The sequence below is a fragment of the Ceratina calcarata genome, unplaced genomic scaffold (genome assembly GCF_001652005.2).
Source record: "Ceratina calcarata isolate Rehan_Ccalc_2016 unplaced genomic scaffold, ASM165200v1 scaffold514.2, whole genome shotgun sequence".
Lineage (NCBI taxonomy): Eukaryota > Metazoa > Arthropoda > Insecta > Hymenoptera > Apidae > Ceratina > Ceratina calcarata.
This window is the reverse complement of record NW_017175971.1, coordinates 1,402,692-1,429,744: the sequence shown is the minus strand read 5'-3', so window position 1 is coordinate 1,429,744 and position 27,053 is coordinate 1,402,692. Positions and strand designations below refer to the sequence as shown.

Genomic DNA, 27,053 nt, shown 5'->3' with positions numbered 1-27,053 from the left:
CCCCGTTCGCCTCTCCTCTCGGTGTTCGTTCGGTCTTTTTCCCTCCCTTTTTTAGCTGCCTGCCCCCATGTTTCTTCGTTTTTTCCCCTCTCTTTCTCTCTCGCTCTCGTTCACTTACTCTCCTGATTCTCTCCTCTCCTCTCCTTATCCCGGGGGTCAACGTACAGGCGCGCGGCGTGACCGAAATCACACACACGCTCGTTGCGAACCCGCTCGACTGTGACTCGCTTCTTCGTCTTTATTTGGCCTCTAATTGTTCCTTCTTGCGCGACGCCCGTCGGTCTGCTTGCCTTGCCTTGTCCTGTCTCACTCGACCTTTCCAGGCCCTCTTCTCCTTCCTACTCTTCTTTTCTCTCTCCTTGACGAAGTTTCGACGACTCACCTGAGGATTCCACGTCCGGACCGCCTGGACGTGTACCTGCCGCATGGAAACTCGGGTGGCTCATCTCGCTCGAGGATCGAATAGGGCTACTAGGTGACCCGACCTAACTTGTCGTTAGCTTTCGAAAAGAGACAACATTGCATTCATCGCAAGTATCAAAGGAACATTCTTGTAATTTTTTAAAAGGACTGTCCAAACATATGGTGAATCAATAACAGACAATACGATACTTGTAAATATCGTCAATAAAATAACAGCGACCCTTACCTCGCATAATCCCAAACATTCCTACGCTACTTGAGCCCGACGTACCTCCGGGCAAAAGAAATAACCATTCCTTTCGAAACACGTGCCTCTTACCCGATACGAAGAATTTGCTTGACCAATAACCCGTTCCCCGGCTCGCGACAATCAGTGCATCCCCCCTGGGCGGCAATTAGCCCCCCACCTTTATTGGGAGATCGCAATGCCGCTTCCGGCCGCGATAGTGGTTTCTGATCAGTGCAACAACCTTGCTACGCGGTACACGAAACGTCTTCGGATGGACAATGCAATAGCTCGGTCGAAGGTTCGGCCACGCTTACCTGGTCGAAAGGGAGCGGAGATCTGGAAAAAGGGATGGGGGGGCGGTAGAGTGAAACGGTGCCTCGGGTGTCGCAGCGAACAGATTAATGGTTCCGGGGAATTCTTGGTAGTCTATCCGAGAGGACCCGGCCGGCCCCTACTCCGCTGTACACTTCGGGCCAGAAGGTCGTGTTAGACCAGAAACGCACCACCCACGTACAGAAAATTTCATTGGAAGCAACGGGAAGAATGCACCGACCGAACACAACCGTGACTCTGTTCTAGCTTTCGTTCTATGCTTCGTAAAAAATCATCCTCGAGATTTCTCCGTGATATTCTAGGAATTATTAGATACATTCCAGTTTGATTCATGTGATGTTCATTCTGATGAATGAGTGCGAACGTACAACTGTGGCATACTTTTCGTTGGTACATTCCAAAAAGGAACGCGTTGCTTCATTCTATAAAGAACTGTATTGCAGAGAACGTTCAATGATGGAGAGAGGAGAACTCGAAGAAAAGTTTGTTACTGTATTTTCCGTTAGGTAGAAGGGGATACCTAGAATTTCCGACGCTTTGTAAACGGTCGCCTAGCACTCGGACAATGATACCTCTTGTCTCAAACTCTACCTGCGTGGCAAGTACCGAGTTACCTGAGTCTCTGTCCTGTTCCTTAGGTCGCGGTTAGGGCCTCGTTATTAGCTCTGTACCGTTTCGAAGCTGTTTCCATTCGCTCTCTCCAAACTGGACTAGCCCCTCTCGGTGATTCGATCAAAAGAATTTTCAATCTTTGTACTGACCGTACGAGCGAGGGGAGCCAAGCGTCTTGCAGGTGAAAATAAAAGCCATGAATTTCATGCACGATTTAATATTACACAGGCAAACGCGATTAATTCATCTGAGAATCTTCGAATTTTTCTTTCTCCTATTGATCTCCTCTTTACCGTAGAAGAATCAATTGTTGATTAATTGTAAATTATTTCTACGGTAATCTATTCAGTTTTTCTGAAGTCAGATTTAGTGAATATCTCTGAGCTTGGATTTACTCGTAAAGTCCTGAAATAAGCGAGAAAAGGAGTGTTCCCATAAAAAATGCAGGAACACGGAGGGATGAGAGGGAAGCCAAGTGTCCGACGAACAGGGAACGCGCTATGGTCGTTTTCGCACGCGCCGCGCGTCAAGGTGGAAGACCATTCTTCTTCATCACGCCGTACAAATGTGTTCAACTTGACCCCGAACGCGATAAATCGGATTTCTGGGCTTCTCTGTGATCTTAACGGAATCAATCCCCGGTTTCCTTCAGGACCGGTCGCCGGACTTTGATCCCGAGGAAAGTGAAACTCTTCCAACTCTGCCTGCCAATAAACTTTCGACAAAGGTGCGGCTTCCCAGTATTTGACCGATTGTTTACCAAACCTATTCCGGTCTTATACAATTGTACATCATTCGAATTATCAGAATTACATATACAAGAAATATTTATATTATTTATTTAACAGTGATGACTAATTCATATTTAAAATTGTTAATTAATGAGTCTGTGAAGTTTTAATCGTTTAGGGAATGTAGAATGCGCAGAGAACCGAGAGATCTAAAAAATCGTGGAAGCAAAGGGTTGCCCGGTGCAGGGGTGGCAAACCGAGGTAACGCAAGTCCCACGCCGGGTTGCGTGGACACCGGGCATCGGGCAACTCACGTGGCTCCCCACCCTTAGCGAGGTGCGTGAGCCTGCTCCCTTCCGACGATTCCTTTCGCCGAGGCTACAGAGCTACGGTTCACCCAAGCCCCCACCCCATGTCCTCGCGTGGCTCGCCCCCACCAAGTTATAATGCTTTTCTGTCCTCGAAAGCTCGATGGTAGCGCCACTACGCCTGCCGCTCCGCAGTAATACGATTGCTCTCGTCGAGTGTACGACCGTTCGCGGACGGTGTCGCTTCGTTGCCTTTGTGACACGCAACGCGCGTTCTCCCGCGTACGTGTTTTTCTCTCTGTTTATCTCTCTCTCTCTTTCTCTCTCTCTCTCCTTTTCTCGACGTTTTACCTTCGCCTCTTTATCAGTTACGCGTTTGGTGACCGCGCGTAGTGTGTTTTTCAAAAGTGTGTGGATCGTATCTCGCGCTGCAGTTCGGTGGTCGATCGAGCCCGGTCCTTCTCTCTCTCCCTCGTACTATCCTCGTTAGAACCGGAGCAGAGTATCGAGGGAGTCGCAAGGATTTCGAAGTCGAGCGTAAACGAGTAATAAGTCGTCGCGGACTATGCGGAAACGCGGCCAGCTAGTGGAGCAGCGTGGTCGAGCGGACTTGGCGTTTGGATCGCCTAGCGGCGACTGAGTCCGCCTGTAACCGGGATGATAAGAGTTTCCCGCGGGAGGATCGCCGGCGTGCGTCGTTCGCCAGAAGAAAGCGGTGTGGAGAGGAAGAAGTGGAAGGCCGGCATGATGGGCGGGAGACGAGGTGTGCTGGTCCGCGACGTAGGTGCGCACCGCGACGCCGACGACGTGACGGCCACGTGCCCCCGCGGATGCCTCGCTACCTGCTAACTTGGATCACGTACACACGTAGCTAGTCGAGTGAAACGGTGACCACGGTCCGAGGTTTTAGGTAAAGGAATAAACAAGAGTGTGCACCAACACGGTTGGAGCAGCGAAGAGTGTCGGTGATCGTCAAGTGTACTTCGTAACTTCGTTGGTGTTTAGGAAATTTTGTCCACAGGGTTGTGAAATTATACCTTGATAAGTGATGATATAGATGTAAACAGGTGGCAAGCGTCGTCCTGTGTATGGAATTAAAAGTCGGTTAGAACGTTAACCGCCTCAGTAGTAGTAAGATTTTTCGATAATGTTGGTACGGTGTCCCGCGCTAGACCGTTGCGGGCGTATCGTGGAACTTCTTGGATATTGCACGAGTACGCGTGTGCGTCCGTTCCGTCCGAAGCGCGTGTGCCGAGGACACGTGGTTGCTCGCGTTTACGCTGGGAAAGTATATCGTGAAGTGTAGTGATCCCCTTGCCCACGGAGAAACCCGCGCGCAGTGATTACTCACCGTGATCGATGAGCTACTAAATGAGATACGACTTTTATCGAAGAGACGCGAGTCAACCGCTGCGATTTCGGATTGATCGTTCGCTCTAAGGGATCGACAGTAATCGTCGACGTTTAACGGAACATAAAAATATATTGTATATAGATAGTGAGAAGACAGTGCAATATATGGAATAAGACAACGACTGAGAATAGAAGCGTCGACGGATCGGAGTATCGAGGAAGAGGGGAAAGCTCGACGAAAGTTCGGATCGAGAGATTCCCGCGCTCGTACCCCCAGTCACCAGGCCGGCGGTAGTTCGAGGAGAGGGTGAAGAGCGTCGTGGAGGGGGGAGTGATGCCGGTGAGGGTGGCACAGCGCCCCCCAGGTGGAATACCACTGCACGCCGGCGTGCCGGTAGCGCCCAGCAGCGTAACCGCCCCCGGTCCGTCGGGCCGGTGCCTCGGGGGCCCGGCAGCGCCCCCCGCCGGCTCGCCGCCGCTGCCGCCCTCGCTACAATCGCTGGGCGGCGGTGTGAGCAACACGAACAACACCGCTGGCGCCGGGAGCAACGGCAATACGAACGGTAACACCGGGAATCAAGGTCTCAACACTAGCAACTTAGTCGGCGTGAGCACTAACAACCAGGGTCTAGGCATCAGCACAACGAGCGGCGCCACGAATCCGTTGCAAGCGATGGCGTCGGCAGCGGCCTCGCTCACGCAACTCAACAACATGGCGAACGGACCGCTGCCGCCGCTTGCGGCCACTGGACCCACGGGGCCGCCTAGCTTACCGCCGCCTCAGCCGGCGACCACACCAACTCACGGTGGTCCGCCGACGCCGCATGCCGGCGTCACCGGCGGACCTCACTTGAACGGAGCGTCTCCCAGTCCGCACCCGATGCCGCCCCACGGAATGATGAGCGGTTCACCTCATGCGCCCCACCCGCACATGGGTGGCGGCGGACCCTCGCCTCACCCTCACCATCCTGGCCCGCACATGGTCGGTTCGCCACACCACCCTGGACCCCATCCGATGGGCCCGGGCGCGGGCATGATGGGCCCGGCCGGCATGCAACCCCAAGGCGCACCTGGGATGTGCGGCCCTGGACCTACAGGGCCGATGGGTCCTCACGGTCATCCTCAAGGACCTGGAGTACCTGGACAACCGCACATGCACAATGACCCTTTCTATTGTTCTCCGTTCGGATCGCACTACTTCAGGTAAATCGACCGACAGTTCTACTTTACTGATGGAATCCTTGGCAATGGTTCTAAGGATAAGAACGTTAAAGCGGACAGTCTCTCGACTGTACAATACATAGCTTCTGTTGGTGGGTCGCGCGATGCTTCTCTCATTCCAATTTTTCCCTTCAACTATTTCATCAACGCTGTACTTTCGTCGTTAGGTAGGTTTCCCCATCGGCTCGATTACTTATTTATGCGCACGGGTTTGAACTGTGACTCATGCAAATTGTATAATATGCGTGCAGCTTCCTACTTTTGTATTCAGTACAAAGTCCTCCGGAGCTCGCTCGATTTGCTTATGATTTTTTTCGCACTTTTCCTATTGAATTCAACCGCGATAATGAATTCCCATCGGATACGGCCACGACAGGTCTCTTAACGCATTAGAAAATTCGCCGGAAAGGGGATCAATCTTGTCGCGATTAGGGTGCGATATAAATAAGTAATCTGTCGTTACATCGGGCTGTAACAATTTTTCGTCACGCGAAATCGTACTCTACCGATCGGTGGCTCTCGTCACGCGAACTTCCTGAAAGGGGTTGGATATCGCGTGGCCGAAGTGAATTCCGTGCGGAACGCGATGCCCTCTCGGCTGCTGTGATCCTCGATTTCGAAGGATAACGACGTAATACATTTAAATATGAAGATTCGACATTTACGTCTTTTCTTCATTTGAAACTGCTATACAATACTGCTTAAAATGATTATGTAATGATAGGAAATGGCTGGGAATAAAAACGAGATCTGTATCGGATTTAAAATAAATAATTGTTCACCGGATTCTTTTATGGCTGGACGTGCTCCGTTCCGTGCCAATCGTTCGGCAGTCTCTCGGTAGTAACTACGCTCTCTCGGGCGTAGTAACAGTATACCTGGAGAATCCGTTATCATAGCTCGAGCAGGATCTTCCTGGTGACCGTTGCGCGCTCGAACGTACCTCTCGAAAATGTTTCGCTGCGAGTGAATACAGAGAACAACCGAAAAATCTGATCTTTCGCCGACACTGCCTATCATCACGCTACTATCTTGCTCGTTCCAGTTTCTCAGTACACGTTACTTCATTTTGATAATTTAATGATATTCATTACTGTTTCTTCAACAATTGTCGTTCCACTTTCTTTTTCGTAACAGTTTATAATTTCCCCGTACGATGTTAAAAAATGAACACGTGGTACACGTTCCTTGTTCGCTTAACGAAGTTGTGAAGAATGTGATCAGGCATGAAACTTCTGTCGAGCGATCAGGTGAACGTTGATCGATGTTGCTCTGGCCAATTACGTTGAACAAGCCGAGCATGGTCGCGAGTCAGGTGCCCAGAGAGTGTCCGGGGACGCGGTTTCCATCCGCAGGTTCAGGTGGCCCGCAGGTGGGAGGCGCCCCTTTTTCGCGCAGGTGTACGCGTGCAAAACGCGACTTCCTTCCTTCTTTCGTCCGCGGAGAACCGATAGCCACCGGACGAGCGACCGGTACGCTAGCTACGGTGACGATTATCCGGTTCCCTTTTCTCCTTCGACCTTCCTTGCATCCGGTCTGGACGTCTCTATCGGCTCGACATCATCTCCCTGTTCGCTGGCCCCGTCTGGTAATCGCGCGGGCTCATTAACATAAGCGTTCCACGCTGATACATTCGCACCAACTACGTGCCACTTCGTTCAACAGCCGCGACCGTTTTCGTATATCTCGAATCCCGAAGGACACCGAACCTCGGTCGATGGAATTCTGGGAGAGTCGTTTTTCTCCGATTCGAAATGCAAAACGATGGAGAGGATCTCGTCTTTTATATTCCTCTCCTAAAATCTCACTCGTGAATCTTGGTAGATCAGTATTAAGTCCGGTTTTAGAATACCTTCCTAACCAAGGGTTCGATTCCTCTTTGAAATAAATTGTAGAGAACTAGCGAAAACTAGGAGAGAACGAACAGAGAGTTTCCAGCGCTATCGGAAGTCGAACGTCGTCGTCGGGGCTTATCTTATCGCGGCCTCTCGGTAGGATAAGAAGGACCTTGATCGCTTCGCGACAAACTGAATCGGCACCTTGGTTTGTTCCGAATTACTACGACAATCCCATTCACATTTTTCGCAGCAAAAATTCTTCCGAAGCCCTGCCTCATTTTATTTCGTAAAACAATTTTCTACTACCGAATGAAAAATATTCTTTAATAATTCTGTCGATTAAACTTGTACCGAAACATATATGTTTCGTACCGAGACGTGTTTCGCGGGCTTGAGTGAATCGTTGAACGGCAAGGGGAAATAGCATGGCATAGAAAGAGGAAAGGGTCGGTTCACGAGCGCAGCACGGTAGAGGCACGCGAGAAGATACCGGGCTGAGTGCATAAAGCCGTGTGTGCAGGTAGCGTATCAAGCCGTATCGTCGCTCGGTTCCAGTTTCACGTGAAACTGTTCGTGCGGCGGCCGGGCAGGTTCAAGGCGAGCCTTGAAAAGTGGAATGCACGTGCGTTTGCGCGCGTGAAATGATCTATAAATCTGTACGAGCGCGAATCTGTTGGTATTTCTTCTAATTAATATTGAAAAATTCATTTTCAAGGTTGATCGATATTGAAAATAATATTTTTAGAAGCACGTATCTAAAAAATGAAGCCCGGCCGAGCACTTCGTTTAAGCGGCGAGGCACCGATAAGCGCCTTCCCACTAACTCCTCGAGAATTATTGAATCGGATCGGCTGTCCCAAAACGAGCAAAGTTTATCAGACCGCGAAGGCGCGCACCGATCCAATCTAATTCTCCTCCTCTTCCTGGCCGCCCGCCCCCTTTCGCGCTTATGGCAAGGCCGGCTCTATCAAATGCATCAAGCTTTTCCACGCACTCGATTAACCCTGCCGCGCTCAATCATTCACGCGGTAGCATCTTCCGTCCCTTCCAATTACTTTCAAAGACCGGCCCAGGAAACAGATAAGCCTAATCCTGGTTCAGGTATACGCGTCCGGGCAGCCTCCGCTGTGCGTACGCCGGAGAACAGAATAGAGTATAGAAAACAAGTGCCGCGAGGGTGAACGGAACGCAAGAAGGCTGACGAGGTGACAATGAGCACGAGAATGGCCTCCTTGAGTCATGGTTTTACCTAGGAACGCCGATACAGGTGTTCCACCGGACAGGTGCGATTTGCCAAAAGCCCATCGACGTTCATAAGTCGTCCCTAATCGCGATTTTCTACTTCTTTTCATTTTTACTACGCAGTTTGAGCATAATTATGTATGGCTACCTGCTACTTCTTGCTTCGGCTAATTTGTTCGTCGCAGAACAGTGTTCATTGAATCGTAAGCACGAATACCAACTATTATCAATACACTGCAGACATTCTTTTACAAAATGAAACTTGTGATGCCAATTAAGAGAATGAAATCTAGAGGGAGATTTATTTTAGCCGTTTAAAATTTTTCGTGAACCCATAAAATCCCAATCATATATAACTGAACATCAATCTATTGATATTGTATGCATGATTATTTGACGGTTTTATGGTTAGAAAACTTGATCGTTGACAGTACCAAAATTGGTTACCGTCGAAGCTATAGCGGATCGTCGGCGATAACAATTTCATAGCTCGATAAACGGGCCGGTTATCTCGAAACGAGCGGATTCGAAGATAATTGACCCGATTCCTTATCTACGCTGTGTTTATACATTCCGCTCCTTCGCTTCGTAACCGAGCGTCGTTCGTCAGGATTACCCGACTAGTCCGATCGTTCGGACATGGTTAATTGAAAGCGGATTCGCTGCGCGTATCCACTCGAAAAGTTGCACACGCTGGTGGTCGAGGTGTTAACAGCTGGTTTCAGATAAGTATCTCCGCGGTTTGATAAGCAGGTCCACTCGCTCCGATATCTTCCGATTCCGTGTCGTACGATCAGAATCGAAACGATCAATCACGTACTCCGTGTAGGTCTGTAGAAGAGAACTTGGCGCTCGTTATTATAGATACGGCGTTTAAGACTTATAGGAAAAGTAACGCTGCTGTTCAACCGTGGAACATCTGCTGCACTCTCGAAAACAACGATAAAAAGAAACTTTGTCTGATTCTCGTACGAAATATCATCTATACCGTGACTAATTCAGACCCAACGGAGACCTGTATTTCCTACCTGTTTCCGAACCGTTCGCTCCCTCGAATCTCTTTATTGTGAAAGGCCAGGGGTTCGAAGGAAAATTTCTGACTCTGTCAGAGCCGGCGAAATCGAAAGTTAGGAATTATTCGAACGCTTGTTGCTTCCTCGTGTTTTCGTGCATTTTATTTTTACCGCGGTCGCGTCTATTTCAGCCGGATGCGCTGCGGATCGGTTCGCCGTTGAGGGGATCGAGTCGAGAAGCACACGGCTACCGGTCCGTCCTCGTTGTCGGGAAGTAATGGCCGATCGGCAAATCGAAAGCTTCGGCTATAAATAATGAAATTAGCGCTGCCTGTCCAAATGCAGCACGTGACCTCGCGAATCTCGCCAAGTGTCTGTATATTCCGTAGAGAGCTGTGGGTTCAACCCGACCTACCTGTGCCGCGCACACTCACAACCACGGCGGTTCTCAACTTAACTTACCCGATTTCTTGAAAGAGAACAACTGGGTGTCAGCGAGAAGTCTATAAAATATTCACTCGGTGTCTATTTCTTTGGGTTCATTCAATGAACGAACTTAATTTTATACCTCGCAGAATCTGATCCTAGTTGTACGACAAGTTCGATGGTTATTCATTTAAGTTGTTTTGTTAACTCTAAAATAGAAGGTGACTTCGTTAATTCAAGGCGTATAGATACGAATTTTGTATCGGTAATGAGACAATTTATGTCACGTATCGTCTGTTTTGGTGTTTAAGTATAATTTCATGGGTTATCAGTTCCGGTAACTCATTAGAAGGCGCGCGGTGAATTACCGTAAATAATGGTTTACTAAAATGTGGCGTAATCGAAGGAAATATTATCCTCACTTTTTTTAAATAGTTCCTATTCGTTACATAAAACGCTGTTTTGATCGCCACGCGTGCCGCGATACACGTTCTTCCCACCTCCGCCGCGTTGTAATCGGTCTCGAGGAAAAAGGAGTATCTTTAGAATCGCTATGTTTACGATATCCTCCAGCGATCTTTTAACTAAAAAAGACACGGTACGCCAACGCCGTTTGCCAGGATCCGAATTCGGATCCCTTTCTCCACTCGTCATTGCCGCGGCGATTGCCAGATTATTCCGGAAATCTCTCGCCTAGAGTTTCGTTTTTAGTTCGATCAAACGCGGCAAGGTCGTATACCGAAAATGATTGTGTGCTCGCTATTAAATTTAGCCCGTTCGTTCCCCCTCGTCGTCGGACGTGGTACGATCACTTCGGCGTACATACAGAAAAGAATCCTGTGGAATCGGAGCAAGACAAATATCCGCTTCTGGATCCCGGTTTTGTTCTTACGTCACCGCGTTGCATAATCTCTTCGGCGTGTGCTGTACGTCGTACATGCGTCAAATCGCGTTACGTCGAGATCTGTTGAATGAGGGTTGACGAGTTCGCAGATTCTGTGAACGATCGATCATCTGAGAACTGATCTACTGATCCATAGCGAAGTACGTTGCTCGAAGGTTTCCATTAGCAGAAAGTCGAATGTATAAACAACATATGAATCATGTTTGGTCTATAACTGGCTTAACAGTGCGGGTGGAGAGCTGAGATTCGGTAGGAGGGATATCATGCTGGTGGCTCTCGACAAAGCTTCAGTACTCTTGTTCCTCAACTAGTACTCTTCTAGTACTCTTGTTCCTCAACTATTTTATAGAATTGATCCTCGAAAAGTGTGTCAGATTTTTCTTAGCGTCCCGCGTGTACGAACCGAAGTTGAGACCGGCGCTCCTATGCGTCCTCGGTTCATTAATTCACGGATGAAGAATCGAACCACGGGATGAGAACCGCGAGTGATTTGCCAGTGAAGCAGTTCGTTGGCGTTGGAGTTGGCTCGGCTGGTCTCTCCTCTCCTCTTCTCTCTCTTTCTCTCCTCTTCTTCTGCTTCGTCGTCGTCGTCGCCGTCGTCGTCGTCGTGGTCGTCCTCTTCTTCTTCTTCGACTCGCGCGCGCTCTGCTCTCTCCGCGTTCTCAAGGCCGCCTCCTCGAGACCTCTCTCTCCTCCCTCGCCTTCCTGCTCCCTCGTTCAGCCTCCCCCGCCTCCCCCGTCGCTCTCAGCCGCCACCGACTCGCCTCTGCCTCCCTTCCTCCTGCGATACTCGCCTCTTCGCCCCGCGAACACGCCAGCCAGGCGTCTTACGTATATACCTCAAGCTCTCTGACTCCTTCCTCCTCCGTCGCGTTGGACTCTGCGCCTCTACCTCTCGCCTCCTCTTTCTTCGATTCTATACGTGCACGCCGACGTAGACGAACTCGCGTGCGAGAAGTGCGCGTGCAACTTTCGAAGGGAACGAGATGGTAGCGCGCGCGAGAGCAGGACCGAGGACTCCCGTGAGGAAAGCGGAATCCTGGAGAAATTGCCGGCACCTTGCGAGACGCGGGAAATGTCGCCGGACCAGTTCCTTACTCCAGAGAGGGTCTGGTTTCCAGGTCCTTCGGACCTTTGGACCCCACTGGGATCCCTTTTTTTACCGCAATTCAGACCGCGAAGTGGACCCGCGGATGAGGAAGGTCATGGTCGCCCGAAGCTTCCGCTTCGTTTTCGGAATTTGGCTAAAGATTCTAGCTACGGCTCTCATGGAATTCCTACTCTGAGCTGTTATTCATGATCAACTATTGTTCAAGGGATAAAGAGAGTTTGATTTCTCACGATTTGCCACTCCGCCTTTTACAGTTTACTACGCGTTAGAGAGTTTTGATTCGTCGAGTTTCCCGCGTTTTATGGTGATACGCGGTGCATGCACGGCAACTCTGCCCTCGGAGCGTACACGGTGAAAAGAGCTGGAACCGTGGAAGATGGAAGGAGAAAGAGCACCTCCACTTTATTCCCGGTGGTTTTTTTTCGAAAGACGAATCCCGCTCACCTTGAAAGGTACGTCGCGTGGCTCGTCGTCAAGCAGTTCTCTCGAACGAGCCCTTCGAAGCCGCAGGAAGCTTCGGAAACCCATCTCGAAACGTCTTCCTGACAACGTTAATCCCTCCCATCTATAAAGACCGCATCAACCCCCTGATTCTCACCCCCCCCTCGGTTCCTCTAAAGATCTACTTCATGTAACAAGAATTATCTTTCCAATTCATTTGGTAGCTTATTAAAAATTGAAATGCGCATCGAGTGAGGCTTTAAACATTCTGTGTTAACAGAGAGCGAATCGCAATTCAAATACGAGCTCTGCTTGGTACAATTTCTACAACGAAATTGAATTCCGTGTGGAATTTCTATTTTATGCTGTCAAGGCAATTACAGATCTACTTGACATAAGAATCACCTCTCCGATTCATTAAGCCTTTGAAGCGTTGAAATAAGCATTATGTAACATTTCCAGTGTTCTATGTTAATTGAAAAACAAATTGCAATTCAAATATGAGTTTCTGCTTTTGTAGAATTTCTACAATGAAATTCAAACCCATGCGCAATTTCTATCTTACATTGTCAAGCTAGATAAGAAGGGACACAGAATTCTGTTTCCTTCGTTACGTACGAAACGTGTGCGTATCTTGGAGATAAGAGCAAGCGGACAGGCATCAATCTCCGGGCAGTATAGAAATTTAAATTCCGATTGACGTAACATCGACATCCGACGTTGCGTCACCGGAAGGTTAACACCGTTTAATCAGTTACAAATGTAAGTGTGTGTCCCAGCTGCCCCGGCGCGAGTTCGTTTCTTGCACGTTCTCTGGGTCAGAACTGGTGGAAAAGGGAAATTAATATGCATAATATGAAATAAACGAGACCTCGGGGCTTATATCAGTCTACACGTGCCGCGGATCTTTGTCACAAGGGTTGTGGTTCGCAACTTAATCCGGATTTATTTGACCTCTTCTACCCGCGGATGCACGCTACCGTGGGTGTGCCACTAACTTCTCATTCTCTTAACGATACAAGCTGCATGTGTACCGTGAGTTAGTAAAAAAATGTAATTAAATTTTGATTTGTTAAAATACAAAAAATGAATTTAATAAGCTGGACGGAATGAAAATTTCATATAAGGCATCCTTTGATAAAATTAGTTTTTATTGACTCATTATATTCAAGTTCAGTTTAATGAGGAAACCTGTTTTTGTATCCTCTTTTTTTCATTGAAAAATCGTTTGGTATTGAGTCATGACTGGTTTTGTCTGCGACTGTACGCTGTCTCGCGTGCATGGTACACCTTTTGGGAACCAGTTTCGAGTAGTCGACACGTCTCGCGATGCGTCTTGCTGCGATCACCTACCGAGGACTAATCCCGCTAACGTGGCCGAGATCACGACCGAGATAACTTACCCTACTCCCACGACTTCATTCTGATTTTTCTCTCGCCCGTGATAATGGTCCCTGGCGCGTTCGTAGCCGAAGGCTGCGACGAATCGGCCCTCCATTCACATTCCCGAATCGCTTTGTACCTCGTACGCGTCCTTAACCCGTTCGTCGTGTACGATTAAATCGAGCTATTCATCTTCCACTCTTTGTTTCAATTTCGTTTCACGAGCGAGATAAATCGCGTTACATTTTTTTCAAATGGGATATACAAAAATTTTTGTTGCATAAACGGTCGTAACGCGTGTTAGTGGCGGATGGGTTAACAGAAACTTTCACTACATCGTAAAGGTAAACGCCTGTACGATTTCGCAAGTCGAACACCGCTGTTGGAAATCTTCCTAAATTCCGTTCTTTGTAATTGACGAAATTCTAAGCTACGTTCGTCGAGAGAATTTCTAATAGCTACGAAACAAGGGAGAAGGGTCTAGTAGTTTTCTAAATCGGTCCACAGTATTGTGCCATATGCTTGGCGGCGGAGAGAGTGGGTCCACGGTTTCCCCGATTCTTCGGGAACGGCAGTCGCTCGTTTCGGGGTGGAAAAACACGGAAGAGATTCGTAAGGCAGCCCTGTGGCAGCTAGGAGGATCGCCTTTGTGTCGCACTTGGTGTTGCTTGGGTATGGATTCCCACGGGACGTTGCGCACACAGCCTCGTCTCACGGCTGGCTTGTCCTAGCGATGGCTCTAACATGCGTCCCGTACAACCAAGCTTCCTAATTGATTCAGCTTCGTCAGAATCTAATAAACTTTTATCATCCTTTTCGATCTCTTTCCACATGATTTACTATTTTGTATCGAATTTAGTATTTACTTGGTACCACTCGCCTGATTTATAGATCGTTTTTATTAAACACTTTATTAAATACGCATTAATCACTGATTATTGATCAAGGAGAATTGCAAATCGATCATAATTTTCATCGATATCTTTTATCTCGTGCATAATTTTTCTTATTTCCATGCCGTTTGATCAGAGATTTCGAAATCGTACGAAAGTTAAAAAATCCATCGCTAGTTCCGTGTGTCTCACACTAGGAAGCCGACGGACAGGCCGATACATTCGAAGGGAAAAGAAGCACCTCTCCCGCAGGTTCCCACGTGTTTCCGACCACAAGCCGCAGTTATAACGGCGCAGTCGCGGCTCCACGGCGACGAAGGACGAAGCGGTATGGTAGCAACGCCACTGTTTTCCATTGCCACGAGTTCGTCGTCCTGTCAGCGCACAGTAGCAATACCAGCAAACCTTCTCTTCCTGTTCGCGACTTCTCGAACCGTTCTCTCCTGGAAACCACGTGGGACGTTGCACCTTCGTCGCGCAAAGAATTCCAAACGCATTCTGTCCTCTCATTGTTTTCATCTGACGAATCTCCTTCATCGTTAACTATATTTTTTTTCATTGACCTCATCGTAAATAGTTTTTGTTAACAATCTTTTTCTCCGGGTGCGAAACCTCACGGTTCCACCTTGTTCGCGTTTTTCCCGTGTCCTCCTCCCGCGGTGCGCCGTTATATATGTATATTCTTCGTCTCTTTCTCTCGCCGGACAATCTCCGTTCTAGCGCCTTGGGAATGAATCAACCTCGGCTCTCGGATGGGCGAGTTCGCATGTACCGCGTGCCGAGCAAGGCCGCGTTTTTACGCCGCCGTCTTCTAAGAGAAAGAGAACGACGCTGGCTCGTGCTACGATACCAGCCGCCTCCTCCTCCTCCTCCTCCTCCTCTCGACGGTCGACGTAATCGGGTCGTGCCGAAGGCATCGATCTTAAAAACTTTATCTCGCGTCAAAGAAATAGTTGAATAATCATCCCCAAGCGTTAGATCTCATAGGTTTCATAAAAATCGTTATACTCTGCGTTTATGTTCGCTTTTAAACCAGCTTCTAAGAATTATTTATAATATTAATTATTTAAACATTTGATCTCTTATAGTATTACGTTTCGTAAAAATCGGCTTGAATCGAGATCCGTTCTGCGGTTCGCAACGATTTCTCCTGGTATCGCGGCCAACCGCGAACGAGGATGCTCGGTTCTCGAACAAGAAGAAGAAAAGTGGAGCGCTATCGACGCCCACGGTACGGTAAATCAGATTTTATTGTGTTTCATATTCGAGCTACGAAACGAGCGACGACAGAGCTGCGGTACCTAGTATAATTGGAGAGAGGTGGAGACCCAAGGGAATTGAGAATAGCGAGACGCACGCTCTCGGCTAACCCAGTTCCGTATTTGGTTTCGCGATTTTCTACTTCTTTTCTCAAAACAATCGATTACTTTTATTCTTTGCTACACGGTGTAACCAGTATCCGTGTGTAGTCGATCTACCTTGGGTGCAACCGATATTTCTCGTATTTAAAATATTCCAAGAATTTTGTTCCAATTGTCTTCAAGTCGACTATCTCTGGTGACCGCGAAACCGACGGGAGCGCAGTAATAATATTGATAAAACTATTTTTGGATTCTCCTTCACTCGTTAAAACAAATGTCAGTTCAATGAATTTGAAATCGTGCCTCGATAGTAGAAAGTCGAGCAGGAGCTTTTGCTTTCGAGTGTGTCATCAACACGATGTGAAAGTTGCACTTTTCGCACAGTTTTATATAAAATATTTATAACGTCGCTAGTGGATATATGAAGTCTAGATAGGAATTTGTTTCATCCTTTACAAATAGTAGTACGCCTTTCAGTTCTGATAATCTGTTTTTTAACATAATTCGCAATTTTTCTATGAATGCTCATTTGTATCGTGAAGATTGTTGGATCGGTTCAGACCTGTTGCACTTTTTCCGAAGGGAAAACGCAACCGATACTCGAGCCGAGATATCGAGCCCGGGGCTTGTGTGTCGCGTGGCGCTCGCCTCGGTGAAAGTTTCCCGGCTGCGACGTCCTCGTCGCCGTCGTCTACGCCCTTAATTCGAGACGCCTGCTGCCTCGGCTGTGGAACAGAGAAGTTGAACGAAAGTTTACGCGTAGTTTCGCGGTAACTCGCGCGCACGACTGCCGCGCCGCGGATTAAACCGCTAGGAGCCTGGCCTACCAGCCTCCACGGATCCGGACGAGTCATTCGCGTTTCAACATTCCTACCGTCACTTCTGAATGCAAATGTAAGTTTTTTATTCTACGCTTGATTATGCAGCGTGATTTTGAGGACGATATTAAAATCGAAGTCGTAAGATCGACGAGGTCGACGAGCTGTTTGTAAAGACGAGAACCAGGAAGTCTCGCGCGTGTGCCTAAGAACTACGTGCGTGTAGGTAAAACGAGTAGTGACATAACCCTTTGTCAGCCGATTAACCTGGCAGCGATAGCGTTGTCAACTCGAGAAAGCACCTGGCCACCCATGCTCGTAAGAGAAAGTGCTTCTTTCCTCGACGTTTTCTAACAACGAACCCACCCACCAATTTATGCATACCTCTGCGAGCAATTAAAGAATCGCTTAACACGTTTCCTAGTCGCAACGCAATTTACCGAGGCGCACCCGGGTAGCTTGTAAGTTGGTAGAATAAACGTGTGTGGGCAACAAAAGCGAAAAAGAGAAAGGAAAACAAACGGGAGACGACACTTTGCTATCAATCATCGATAGAGGTGAACGATGGTGTCGATCAATTATTTTTATCACGGACACTCGTGTCAATACCGCGCGCGAACCAGCTGAAAAATAAAATGTCCGCGTGAACGAACGCGAAAACAATAAAAGAGAAATAAATAAAACATTGAAAACAAGGAAGTGGGGAAGAAGAGAAATTGCAGTTTCAATAATCGCGGGATGCGGCGCCACGTGGACCACCCCCGTCGCTGGAATCGAGGCTCGGATTACACGCGTTCACCCTTTGTGAAGGCTCTTCTGCGGTCGCGGGACACCGCCCTATGGTGGTGCGATTACACACCCGTGGCCCGTTTACGCCAGCCAAAAATCGTGACGCACGCGTGAAACAAGAATCAGGAACACATTAGGGACAGGATAAATGATCTTTCAAACTGATTGATCTTCTTCAAAAATCATTTTATTATTTATGACATGACATACTGTTTTCATATGATCCTATGATAATTCAATTATTAATCTAATTACAATCATTAGTCTTATAAATATATTAGAAACGATTAAAAGAAATAAATCGTAGAAATTGCATAAGATTAAATAAGATTAAAAACTGTTGAATATGATCGTGAAATAAGTAAGAAAATCGGGGATGAAATCGAATGAACTGTTAGGCGTGAAAGAGGTGCACGACACCGCGGCGCGTGTCCCTCGATTAAAAATTAATCAAGCGGCCCCGGGGGCGGACGGACGGGTCCTCTTTTCATATTTTTTTCTTCGCGGAAGCTCTTTTGCGGTCGCGGGACACCCCGGGGTGTACCCGTGGTTAACGAGTAGTTACGGGCCGGCCCTCTGCGGTTCCTCCACACGCTCCGCTATGGCGTTTCGTATAGAAGAGGAGGTTTACCTATATTTAGCCCGATAAAAATACCATCGCGCCTCCCGCATGACGGCCTCCCGGCCCGCTATTCCCGATTTAAACTTACCGAGCAACAACTCCCGACTGAACTCCCTCTGCGAATCTACGCGAATCGACAAACCGATACGTCGAATCGAGTCACGAGTCGAACCTTGTAGATTATCGTTTGATAACAGGTAAAACGGTTAAGAAAGAACCATAGATAAAAGAAAATCAATATGTATTTAGATTTGGGGCTGTAGGATTTTTTTTTAAGTAGAGATATTGAACGGAAATCGAAGTGATAAGAACACTCGTAAATGTGGGAGATTATTTTGGTGTTATACCAGTTTTTTATATTACTTCTTATCAAATTAAGAAAATTGAGTTTATCATTAGCCTGTATAGAAGAACGAATACAGTACTTATGATTTCCAATTTCAATTGAAATTCTGAATATGGAAATTTGAAATGATCGATGATCGTAGAATACTGAACGAATGGGAGATCTTCAAGAGTTAGTCAGACGCGTTCCCCTATTTCTTTAGCCTTTCTCTTGATTCGAATTTATACCAACGCCGACCAAACGGTCCGAGTCATCTTGGCTCGGGTCTCGGTGCTCGTAAATTCGGGATACAAATCGGTGTCCCCGCGACAAAAGACGCCAAATAATCCGGCTAGGGTTCAGAGAGAAGTAAAACCTATAATTGAATCCACTGGAGCGGATAAGTAAGATATCGTTTTCTTTTTATACCTTGTACATTACTGCTTCAATTAATTTTCTAATCGTTATCTACGCGTGACATGTATCTCGAAATCTTATCAGCTTTTTTCATTCCGATGATAATCAGCCAAGTTTTTGTAGAAAGCCGACGATTCTTGTTACCGTGGTATTACCTGTGTACATCGGTTTTATATTTCCTGTTTGAAAGTAGGACAGCGGACAATTATTTATTTTCACGGTACTTCGAACAAACAACGTATTTATCCCCGTCCCTCTCGCGTTTCTTATCAATTAAGACCAAGCTCTGATATCGATGATGGAAGTCGTCTTACTTCCTGATAACTCAATGTCACTTAATGCCTTTAGGTCAGGTTATTTTCTCCATTCAATAAAAAATTCATGCGATAATTTTTTTACCTCTAGATCAGTGTGAATCATTCTATTGCCACAGCGTTCGCGTTTTAGATTATGCATCGACATTGCCTTCACAATTATGAAGCAAATTGAAATCTGATTAGACTGTATATTAATTTTCAAATTAACGTGTAATACGATACCTAATGTATCTGGATCAATTTTACTAAATGAACGTGAATCATAAGTATCCGTTTTGTACAGAACGTTTGTCTCGAATTGGAACGGTTCCCCAGAAATGTCCCTAGGGTACGTTTCAACGAATTTATCGATTCGTCGTTACAGCTAGCTAAAGTGTTGAACGAGCAATAAACGGTTCGTTAAACCAGCACGCGTCCGGTGGGCAGAGAAGAGAGTAAGACAGCGTCGCGTCGAGTCGAGTCGGCGTCGAAATCGCTGTCAGTCGTTGGCGTCAAACAGCCGTTGGCTCGTCAACGTCAACGTCGACGTCCAGCTATGCCACCCGCACGTTCCAATTTTCTTCGCGGCTTTTTTCTTGTCCGCGGTCCCGTGGTCGCGACCCGTTCCCGCGTCCCCAGCGACAGGTAGTCCTCTCGCAAAACTCTGAAGAGAACGCTGGATGTTCTCCAATGCAGCGTTGCGATTACGACGCGTGCTCGTCCTCGGTGGTCTTGGGTTGCGCAATGATAACGATGACAAAGAGTCTGAGCGACAACAACAGCGCCTAGCGATAATGACGTCGTCGGTGGCTTTTCATAAAATGTGCGCTTTAGTCACGCTTCACGCGGACCTGAATATTCGAACCTAGCGAGGTTCTCTTTTCAAACAATTCTCACTTGCATCATTTCCATCTCGAATTTACGATCATTAATTACTGGTTCTGATAGATGATAGCTGAAATACAGTTTGGTTGTTACAGTAGGATTGTTGCTCTAGCTCTTGATTATCTAAATTTCATATTCCCAATTTGATATGCGAATACTAGAAACTGTTGCAAAGTTCATCAGACTCCATGGTACTCGTGGTACATGGTGCATCTCCGTAGAACGGAGACACCGTTCCGAATTAGATTCGCGCGTTTAGCAATTCCGCCTCAAGTAGAATACGTTCAGACTATCGCTGTCAATCAAAAAGTTTTATTATCAAATATCACGATGATCTTTCGGAGTGGGTAATAAAGCTTGTCTGTCTCGCGGTATTATTGCTGCGCGGATCTCGCAGCAAGGAAAAAGGAAACTAGAATTGGTTGTGACAGGTAGTGCAGGTGAACAGGCGTTGTTGCGTAATTAGTCGAGGTTGAGTTAGATGTTCGTTGATTGGTGGAGGAGGCATCTGACGAGTAACGCTTCTAGCGTACAGTCTGTAACACGAAATACCGTAGACCGTTGCAAAGTTAATTTATTTTTCTAAAATATAATACTTGATGCACGTCAGTAAATTATAGGTAGCTAAGGTCGGCTTCAAACTGGCCATTATTCATCCATTATAGTTACGTACAGTTTTTCATTATTGAAATCGTTCTATGGGATTTTATTTTATCTAAATATCCTTTAGGTGAAACTACTTAGCCGATATCTAATCCACAACGGAGTAACGTTTGAAAAGATGTCGTAAAAGGAAATAAAGGCGTAGTACATGTCGCGCGATAAGCCGCGAAAAATTGGACGTTTTAAAATACGAGCGGGTGGCGAAAAAAAAGGAACGTAGCCGCAACAGGATTTTTCGTAACGCGTAATAACGGTAAATAAAGGCTGGGCGGAGGTCGCAGCCAGTGGGGACCGATCGCCGTGGTTTTCCAACCTTCATTATGCAGTTTCTAATAAATTTATGTGGCCGTGATAAATATTCAGGCGACGCGGCGATTTTAATTGATATAACGAAGGAATATTCATGAGCAGAAATTAGAGGGACGCTCAATTTATGCGTCTCATACGTCCGTGAATTCCCCGGCAAAGAGGAACGCGCGCACCGATACGATATGATGATGTCCACAGTTCTTCTCCGTGCGAATCTCGCAACGCCGCCGCTACGCGAATTCAGCTTGTAACGCGTTTGTGTAATGTTGCGCGTCATCTTGCAACCTGCAAGCTCGTTACGCGCACCGCACCGCTGCATAACTACGCGTATTGCTTTCAAACCCGTTGTCCAAGCTTATACTCGTTTTTAATGTTTTGTAAAATCGACGTGTCTGAAAATAATGGTGTATCTCTGCACGAGCTTATTTCCAGTTTTCCCTAATCTCTATTGTTTGGAAACTTTATACATAAACTATGATCTCGTTGAGAGAGACTCTATTTCGTTGGTGCAATGAAAGGTTATCGATTAGTTAGACATAGTGTAGATACGAAATCTACTTTCGAAGGCTGCTGCGTGCGTGGCTCTGAAAGACCGACTTCCTGAGGTTGGTAACTATTTTTGGAGATCGTACGTGACTCCGTATTACATATTTTCCTCGTTTCAAGTCCATCACATGGCTAGAGATCCTTTTCTATGAAAATCGGTTAAATCGGGGAAACCTTATATCGGGGAGGTAGTTATTTACGATGTCCACGGTCGTGGTCTACCTATAATTTTCGTTCGCACCTGCGCGACATACGGGGTGTCGCGTAATTACCACAAAGGCTCGTTCCAGACGTGATTTATCGCGGCCGGTCGCGTACGAATAAGTAGGCACCGGTAACTTAATAAGGCTTCCCACAAGGTTCACCCAGGAAATCCAATCCTTTCAATAGGTTGTCACGAGCCCGGCTACAAGTGACTTTGAATTATGACCGCGTATTTTATAGCCTCCGGCTCCCGGGGGCACCGATGGGAAACCGCGATTCCCGATTAGAAGCGGTGACGCTGCGCCGGTTTTCATCCAGGAATCCCCTTTGTCGAGCGTGCCCACAGTGTACACATAAGTGCGTGATTACACGCCTGGCGTACTCGCGACATGTCACGCGATTGCGCGAATCGTCCACTGAAATCTTGTAATCTCCTTGAACAAGATTCAACGTTCATTCAGTTCGATTGAATTGAATTTTTCATTTATCCTCACTCGTTCGTGATTTATCCGTGAGAGCTAGAGAATTTAATGAACAGATAATTTCGTACTAGATTTGAGTTAATTGCGGCGGAAATTTTGGTAGCTAGATCAGAAAACGGAACAGCATGACGAGAGGTACATGTGTACTTTCGTTAGGTATACAAAGATTAATGGATTCACCTAGTGTACCATTCTCCGTTAACAAGGCGGACTTCATAGTGCAGGAATTTCGATGAATCTCCTCGTTGCGAATAAACACGAGAATTATTCTTTTCCTGTACAATATATATCTGCAGGTAACTTTTAATAAGTCACAGAGTGAAACGAAGCGGAATGAAATATTTTTAGAAAATGATGAAACATGATTAATTCAATGTCAGAGAATGAAATCGCTGCCTCTCGCGTTTGATCAATCGCGTGAATCAGTGTGTGCCTAGGTGAACGCTTTCTAGCGCTGCGCGAGGCTGCTTTCCACGGGATCGTGAAAGTATAGCACGGCGAGCGAAGATCGCAGAGGAGCCAGTCAGGCGAGTCGCAAAATTTCTAGACATTCATCAGAGTCAGTCTCGGAGCGAGGCAATAGGACGAGTTGTTGCCTATCTTGGCATCGCGGCGCTCGCGCCTGCCCCGAGAAGATCAAACCGCGTTTAGGATTATATTTTTAGATCACGACCGACCGGCCGACCGATTATTCCTCGCTAAATCATAACTTCTCTCCCACCCGCGCGACACGGCGGAAATAAATTAATCGAAGGCCACTGCCCTTTGCCGGCGCGGCGTCAGAATTAGTCCGGGACGGATTTGTTGGCCACCGTGACCGATCCCATGGGAACCGGCTCTCTCCCCGCCGTCTCGACCCGTTCTGTGGAATCATAACAGAATCGGATTTCAAGAATATGGAAACTGGAATTCAGAAATAATCTTCAGAAAGAATTGCAAATTCCATGTATTTGAGTACAGTAACGTTAATTTGCATATGAACTCCGCATATTTTTGCATTTCATTGTGCATAAATGTCCGTAGCCTTTTCACGATATCCGGCTGCTTAGGAATGAAATTTACTTTAATTCAAAAACCTTTTTCACAATCTAAAGGTTAGTTCATTTAAAGAAATCGTTGAACGGAGTTCAGCATCAGCTTCTCGTGTGTAGTTGTAACGGTTTCGATTTTACTATGAGAAGGTGCAAAAAAATCTCGGCGCGAGAGATCAGAGGGTGGACGTGCACGTGACATGAGAAGAGCCAGGGCCACGTGCCACGCGATATTGTAACGCTAGCGAGGAGAAGACCTCGGTCTCCTCGGCTTGCCGCACCGGGGTTGAGAGACGACAGACGACACCTCGTCTCACCTTAACGGATCGCGCTTCTTCACGCTTGTCATGCCTCGCTACGGCACGCTTACCCGCGGATAATGTAAACCAGGCCCCCAGCACGTGGTGGATCCCACGTTTTTCAGATCCCCCGCTGAATTTCCGCGACGTTCCTCCAAGGAATCGATTCAATATTACAAGCTCACTGATTGACCATTTAAACTATACTGCAATCTCATTAAGAAAGTTCTTATCAATAGTGTTTTATCCGTACAGTTGATAAAGTTTATGGAAAATGCTGGAATCTAATCACCGTTGATCAAGAGGATGTTAGCGCGGTTAGTTTCGAATCGTGTCAAAAGATAATAGCTCGTTTTAGTCGCGCGAGACTGGTCGTGAACTTACGCACGACCTGGAATAATTAAGATACATTTCGCAATTAATTGAAGCGCGATCCGGTAGCGATAAGACGAGTCGGAGAACGTGGTACACCGGCGTGGAACATGAGACGAGAGTCAAACACCACGAAGACGATCGTGAGAGGCACGTGCCTTTCGCGAACACGTGTGCAGCAGGTGTTCCTTCGCGTCTTACCACGTTTCACTAACAATTCCTCGCTTCAAGACAAATTTCATCAAATAGAAATCGGAGACATGTGTATTATCTTTTGCCTTGGTTGACAGAACAACCACGAAGCATATGTGATTCATGTTTTTGGCATAAACACGTCAAGTGTTAGAAAATTGGAAGAACGGCATCCTAAGGAGGTTTTTAAAATTGGAGCAGGCGTGGCATGTCTCCAGAGAAAGCGATTGCTGACAGAAGGATGAAAGAAAGGTGTAGGGATTCGTTTCCGTCAAGGGACACAATCAGGTCTTGGCTAATTCGGTCTAGGCACGTGCGTGCGAACGCCAACGATGGTGCGGTGCGACGATGACGGTCCACTCTTCGTGCTTACGCAACGCACAGGCGCGCGTGCGATCCAAAAATTCACGCATTGTGCCTTGAACGCGGCACCCGGCTTCTCCCGAACCGGCTGCCGATGTCGAAATTTCGAATTCCTGTTCGTACCTCTGGAAATCTTCCATGCAGAGCTCTCGCTCCTCCTTTGTTTATTTTTTAATGATCCTTAGACCATGTATTTTAATGAGACATTGGCGAACAATTGATTTTGTAATTAGCAAATTTTATTTTGATTAACGTTAGCATTTAACGTTGATTTTTAAGGTAACAGACTATTTGGGCAAAGGTTTGATTCATTTTTGTTGGATTATTTATAAATCCAGATGACAAAAATGAATTTTATTTTTAATGAAAGTCTACCTTTGGCACAGCGTTTTTATAATACGAGGCTATTATTCTAATCAGTTGTATAGAATTGTTTATTACTGGAGGCCTTGGTTACAAATACGTACGGGGTCGGTTTTCTCTGATAAGGCTCGAAAACTTTCTGAAGATCGGTAGATTCTTCCGCCTCTTCCTCATTTCGAGTGCGAATTTCTTACAGTACAGACGTCCTTCCGAACCGTTATAATAAAAGTTTATTTCGAATAAGTTTCTTTTATTTAACTCATTACTCAATAATTTTCAATTTGTCAGACTTCGGCCTGTTGGAAGCTGTAGAAAATATTTGTGGAAAATATAATTAGCGTGATGATTGGCATGCGGCTTCGGTATGACGCTCGTTCGTTCGGGTTCGGTGAAAATGGCGAGGGAGGGGAGCATCAACTTCGCTATTGTTTCTTTCTGGCAAGGGTGGAACTTGGCACGAGACGAATGAACGTTCCACTCTTCGGCTTGGACGCTGTGCTTTATAGCGTTCGGGTTTATTTAGAGCGTACGCGCCGCGTCTCTTCCGAAGGTATTTTCGAGAGTGTCGGGAATCTGAATTACGACATTTCGTCCGTTAAAGGGTGTAATTGTAAAAATACAGCCGCCCCCGTCATCGTTATTCCTGTTCCTCGAAATTCTAAGTGAGCCGTGTCGCGTTTGGGATGGCAGCCATCCGACGTTTGAGATGATTCAAAGCTTCGAGGTACACTGTACGTTTCTCGAGTTAAGTACATCGCGAAGTCGGCGGAGAAATATTTCTTGTGAAATATAATATAGTGCATTTTCTCTTCACGGTTGAGTAGACGAGTAACTATGGTTGAACGGCAACGTTGCTCCCCCGGTCCCCTCCGAAAAACGATTCATGAGTTTCATTGAACGCGACGAGACGAGGGGGCCGAACTTTCGAGGTAGCCCATAAAAACGGGCGTACGGTGCCAAAAAAGGGATGAAGGGGAGAAACAGACTGGCGAGAAGGGGTAAAAGCAACAGGAAGAACGCCGGTACATAACTGACGCTCCGAACTTTGCCTGTACCCACTGACGTAGCACAGTTTCAAAAATATTACGTTCACGGAATTAGCAGAAGCACGAATTCAAATTAAGCGAAACGTTCGTTTTTCGATTTGATCAAAATAATAATACGAGCGCTGAGTGAAGTGTATTGAGAATTTGTAAATTGGGAAACCTGAAAATTAGTACGCTTGTCGTAAACTTTCTGGAAGTGGGTTGATACAAAAGGTTGAAGGTAGCGTGGGTGTAGAACCGTGGGCAAGGAAAGACAACGGTGAGGAGACGAGAAAAAGAGGGAAAAATGTGCGCCCAACGTGGAAATACATGGGAGTGGGGTTAGAAGCCCCGGCGGGTAACGGGGGGGGGTAAAGGGCGCGAGCCAGAGAAGAGAGGAACGAAGTTATGGAAGCGCCTGGGGCCGCGCTGCCCGGAGAATAAGGGATGCTGCTAGTAGAGGGAAGTGCTTCCTTTCTCATAATGCATGAAACGAAGCCTGCGCATCTCTCTCGGTGTTGCATTGTCGGTGTGCCTCGCGTAACGACGTCCTTCGTCCTCGAATCATCGTCCATGCAAAAAAGTCGAGTGTCAGATGCATCTCTTCTATCTGTTTCCCCTGGTTTTCGACTCGACAAGATAATTTTATGCTTTCATGGAATGTCCTGGAATGTTTATAAATCCAACAGACATTCATGCCACTCCGTATGGTTAAGGATGTATTGGCTATACAATCAATCCCAAAAGTTTATGTATATTAGAAAAACGCATTTCCGATAATTAAAAAGAAATCAGACGTCGGGAGAACAATGCTAATAATAAATAGTTACGTGCTAAAAAGTATAGAAGGAAATATACTACTAATAGTTGACGCTCGTAAAAACTTTTTTATACAGAAGTTATAAGCACTGACATCCTCTACAAAGAAAGATTCTATGCATTTTTCTTCTAACTCAAGTATTTAACGAGTTAAGTATGATTATTTGGTATTTTATTAGCATTGACAAAATCCGACCGTCACACCGTCGAAATAGCCAACTTTTGGCAAAAAATTTCGTTTTTCCTCAATAACTCCTAAACCGTTGGACCTATGGGAAAATTCCATAAGACCTTTCTTGTAGAGCTCGACGAGATCTACAATTTCTATATAAAAAGTTTTCGCTAGCATCAATATTTAACGAGTTATTGACGAAAAACGAAAAAACAGTTTTTTGCAAATTACTCGTAAAC

The 27,053-nt window shown here is 46.6% G+C and overlaps 1 protein-coding gene across 3 annotated transcripts in view; it reads left to right on the top strand.

Annotated features, from left to right (window-relative positions):
- The first annotated feature begins 2,814 nt into the window (after positions 1–2,814).
- The window catches only part of Chi (LIM domain-binding protein 2 Chi), a 54,792-nt gene continuing 30,553 nt past the window's right edge, over positions 2,815–27,053 (top strand). For all 3 annotated transcript variants that reach the window (XM_018030062.2, XM_018030065.2, XM_018030063.2), the window contains exon 1: positions 2,815–5,192. In XM_018030062.2, the coding sequence (XP_017885551.2) occupies positions 4,324–5,192 (869 nt within the window). In that variant the 5' untranslated portion in view covers positions 2,815–4,323. The remainder of the gene's footprint in view (positions 5,193–27,053) is intronic.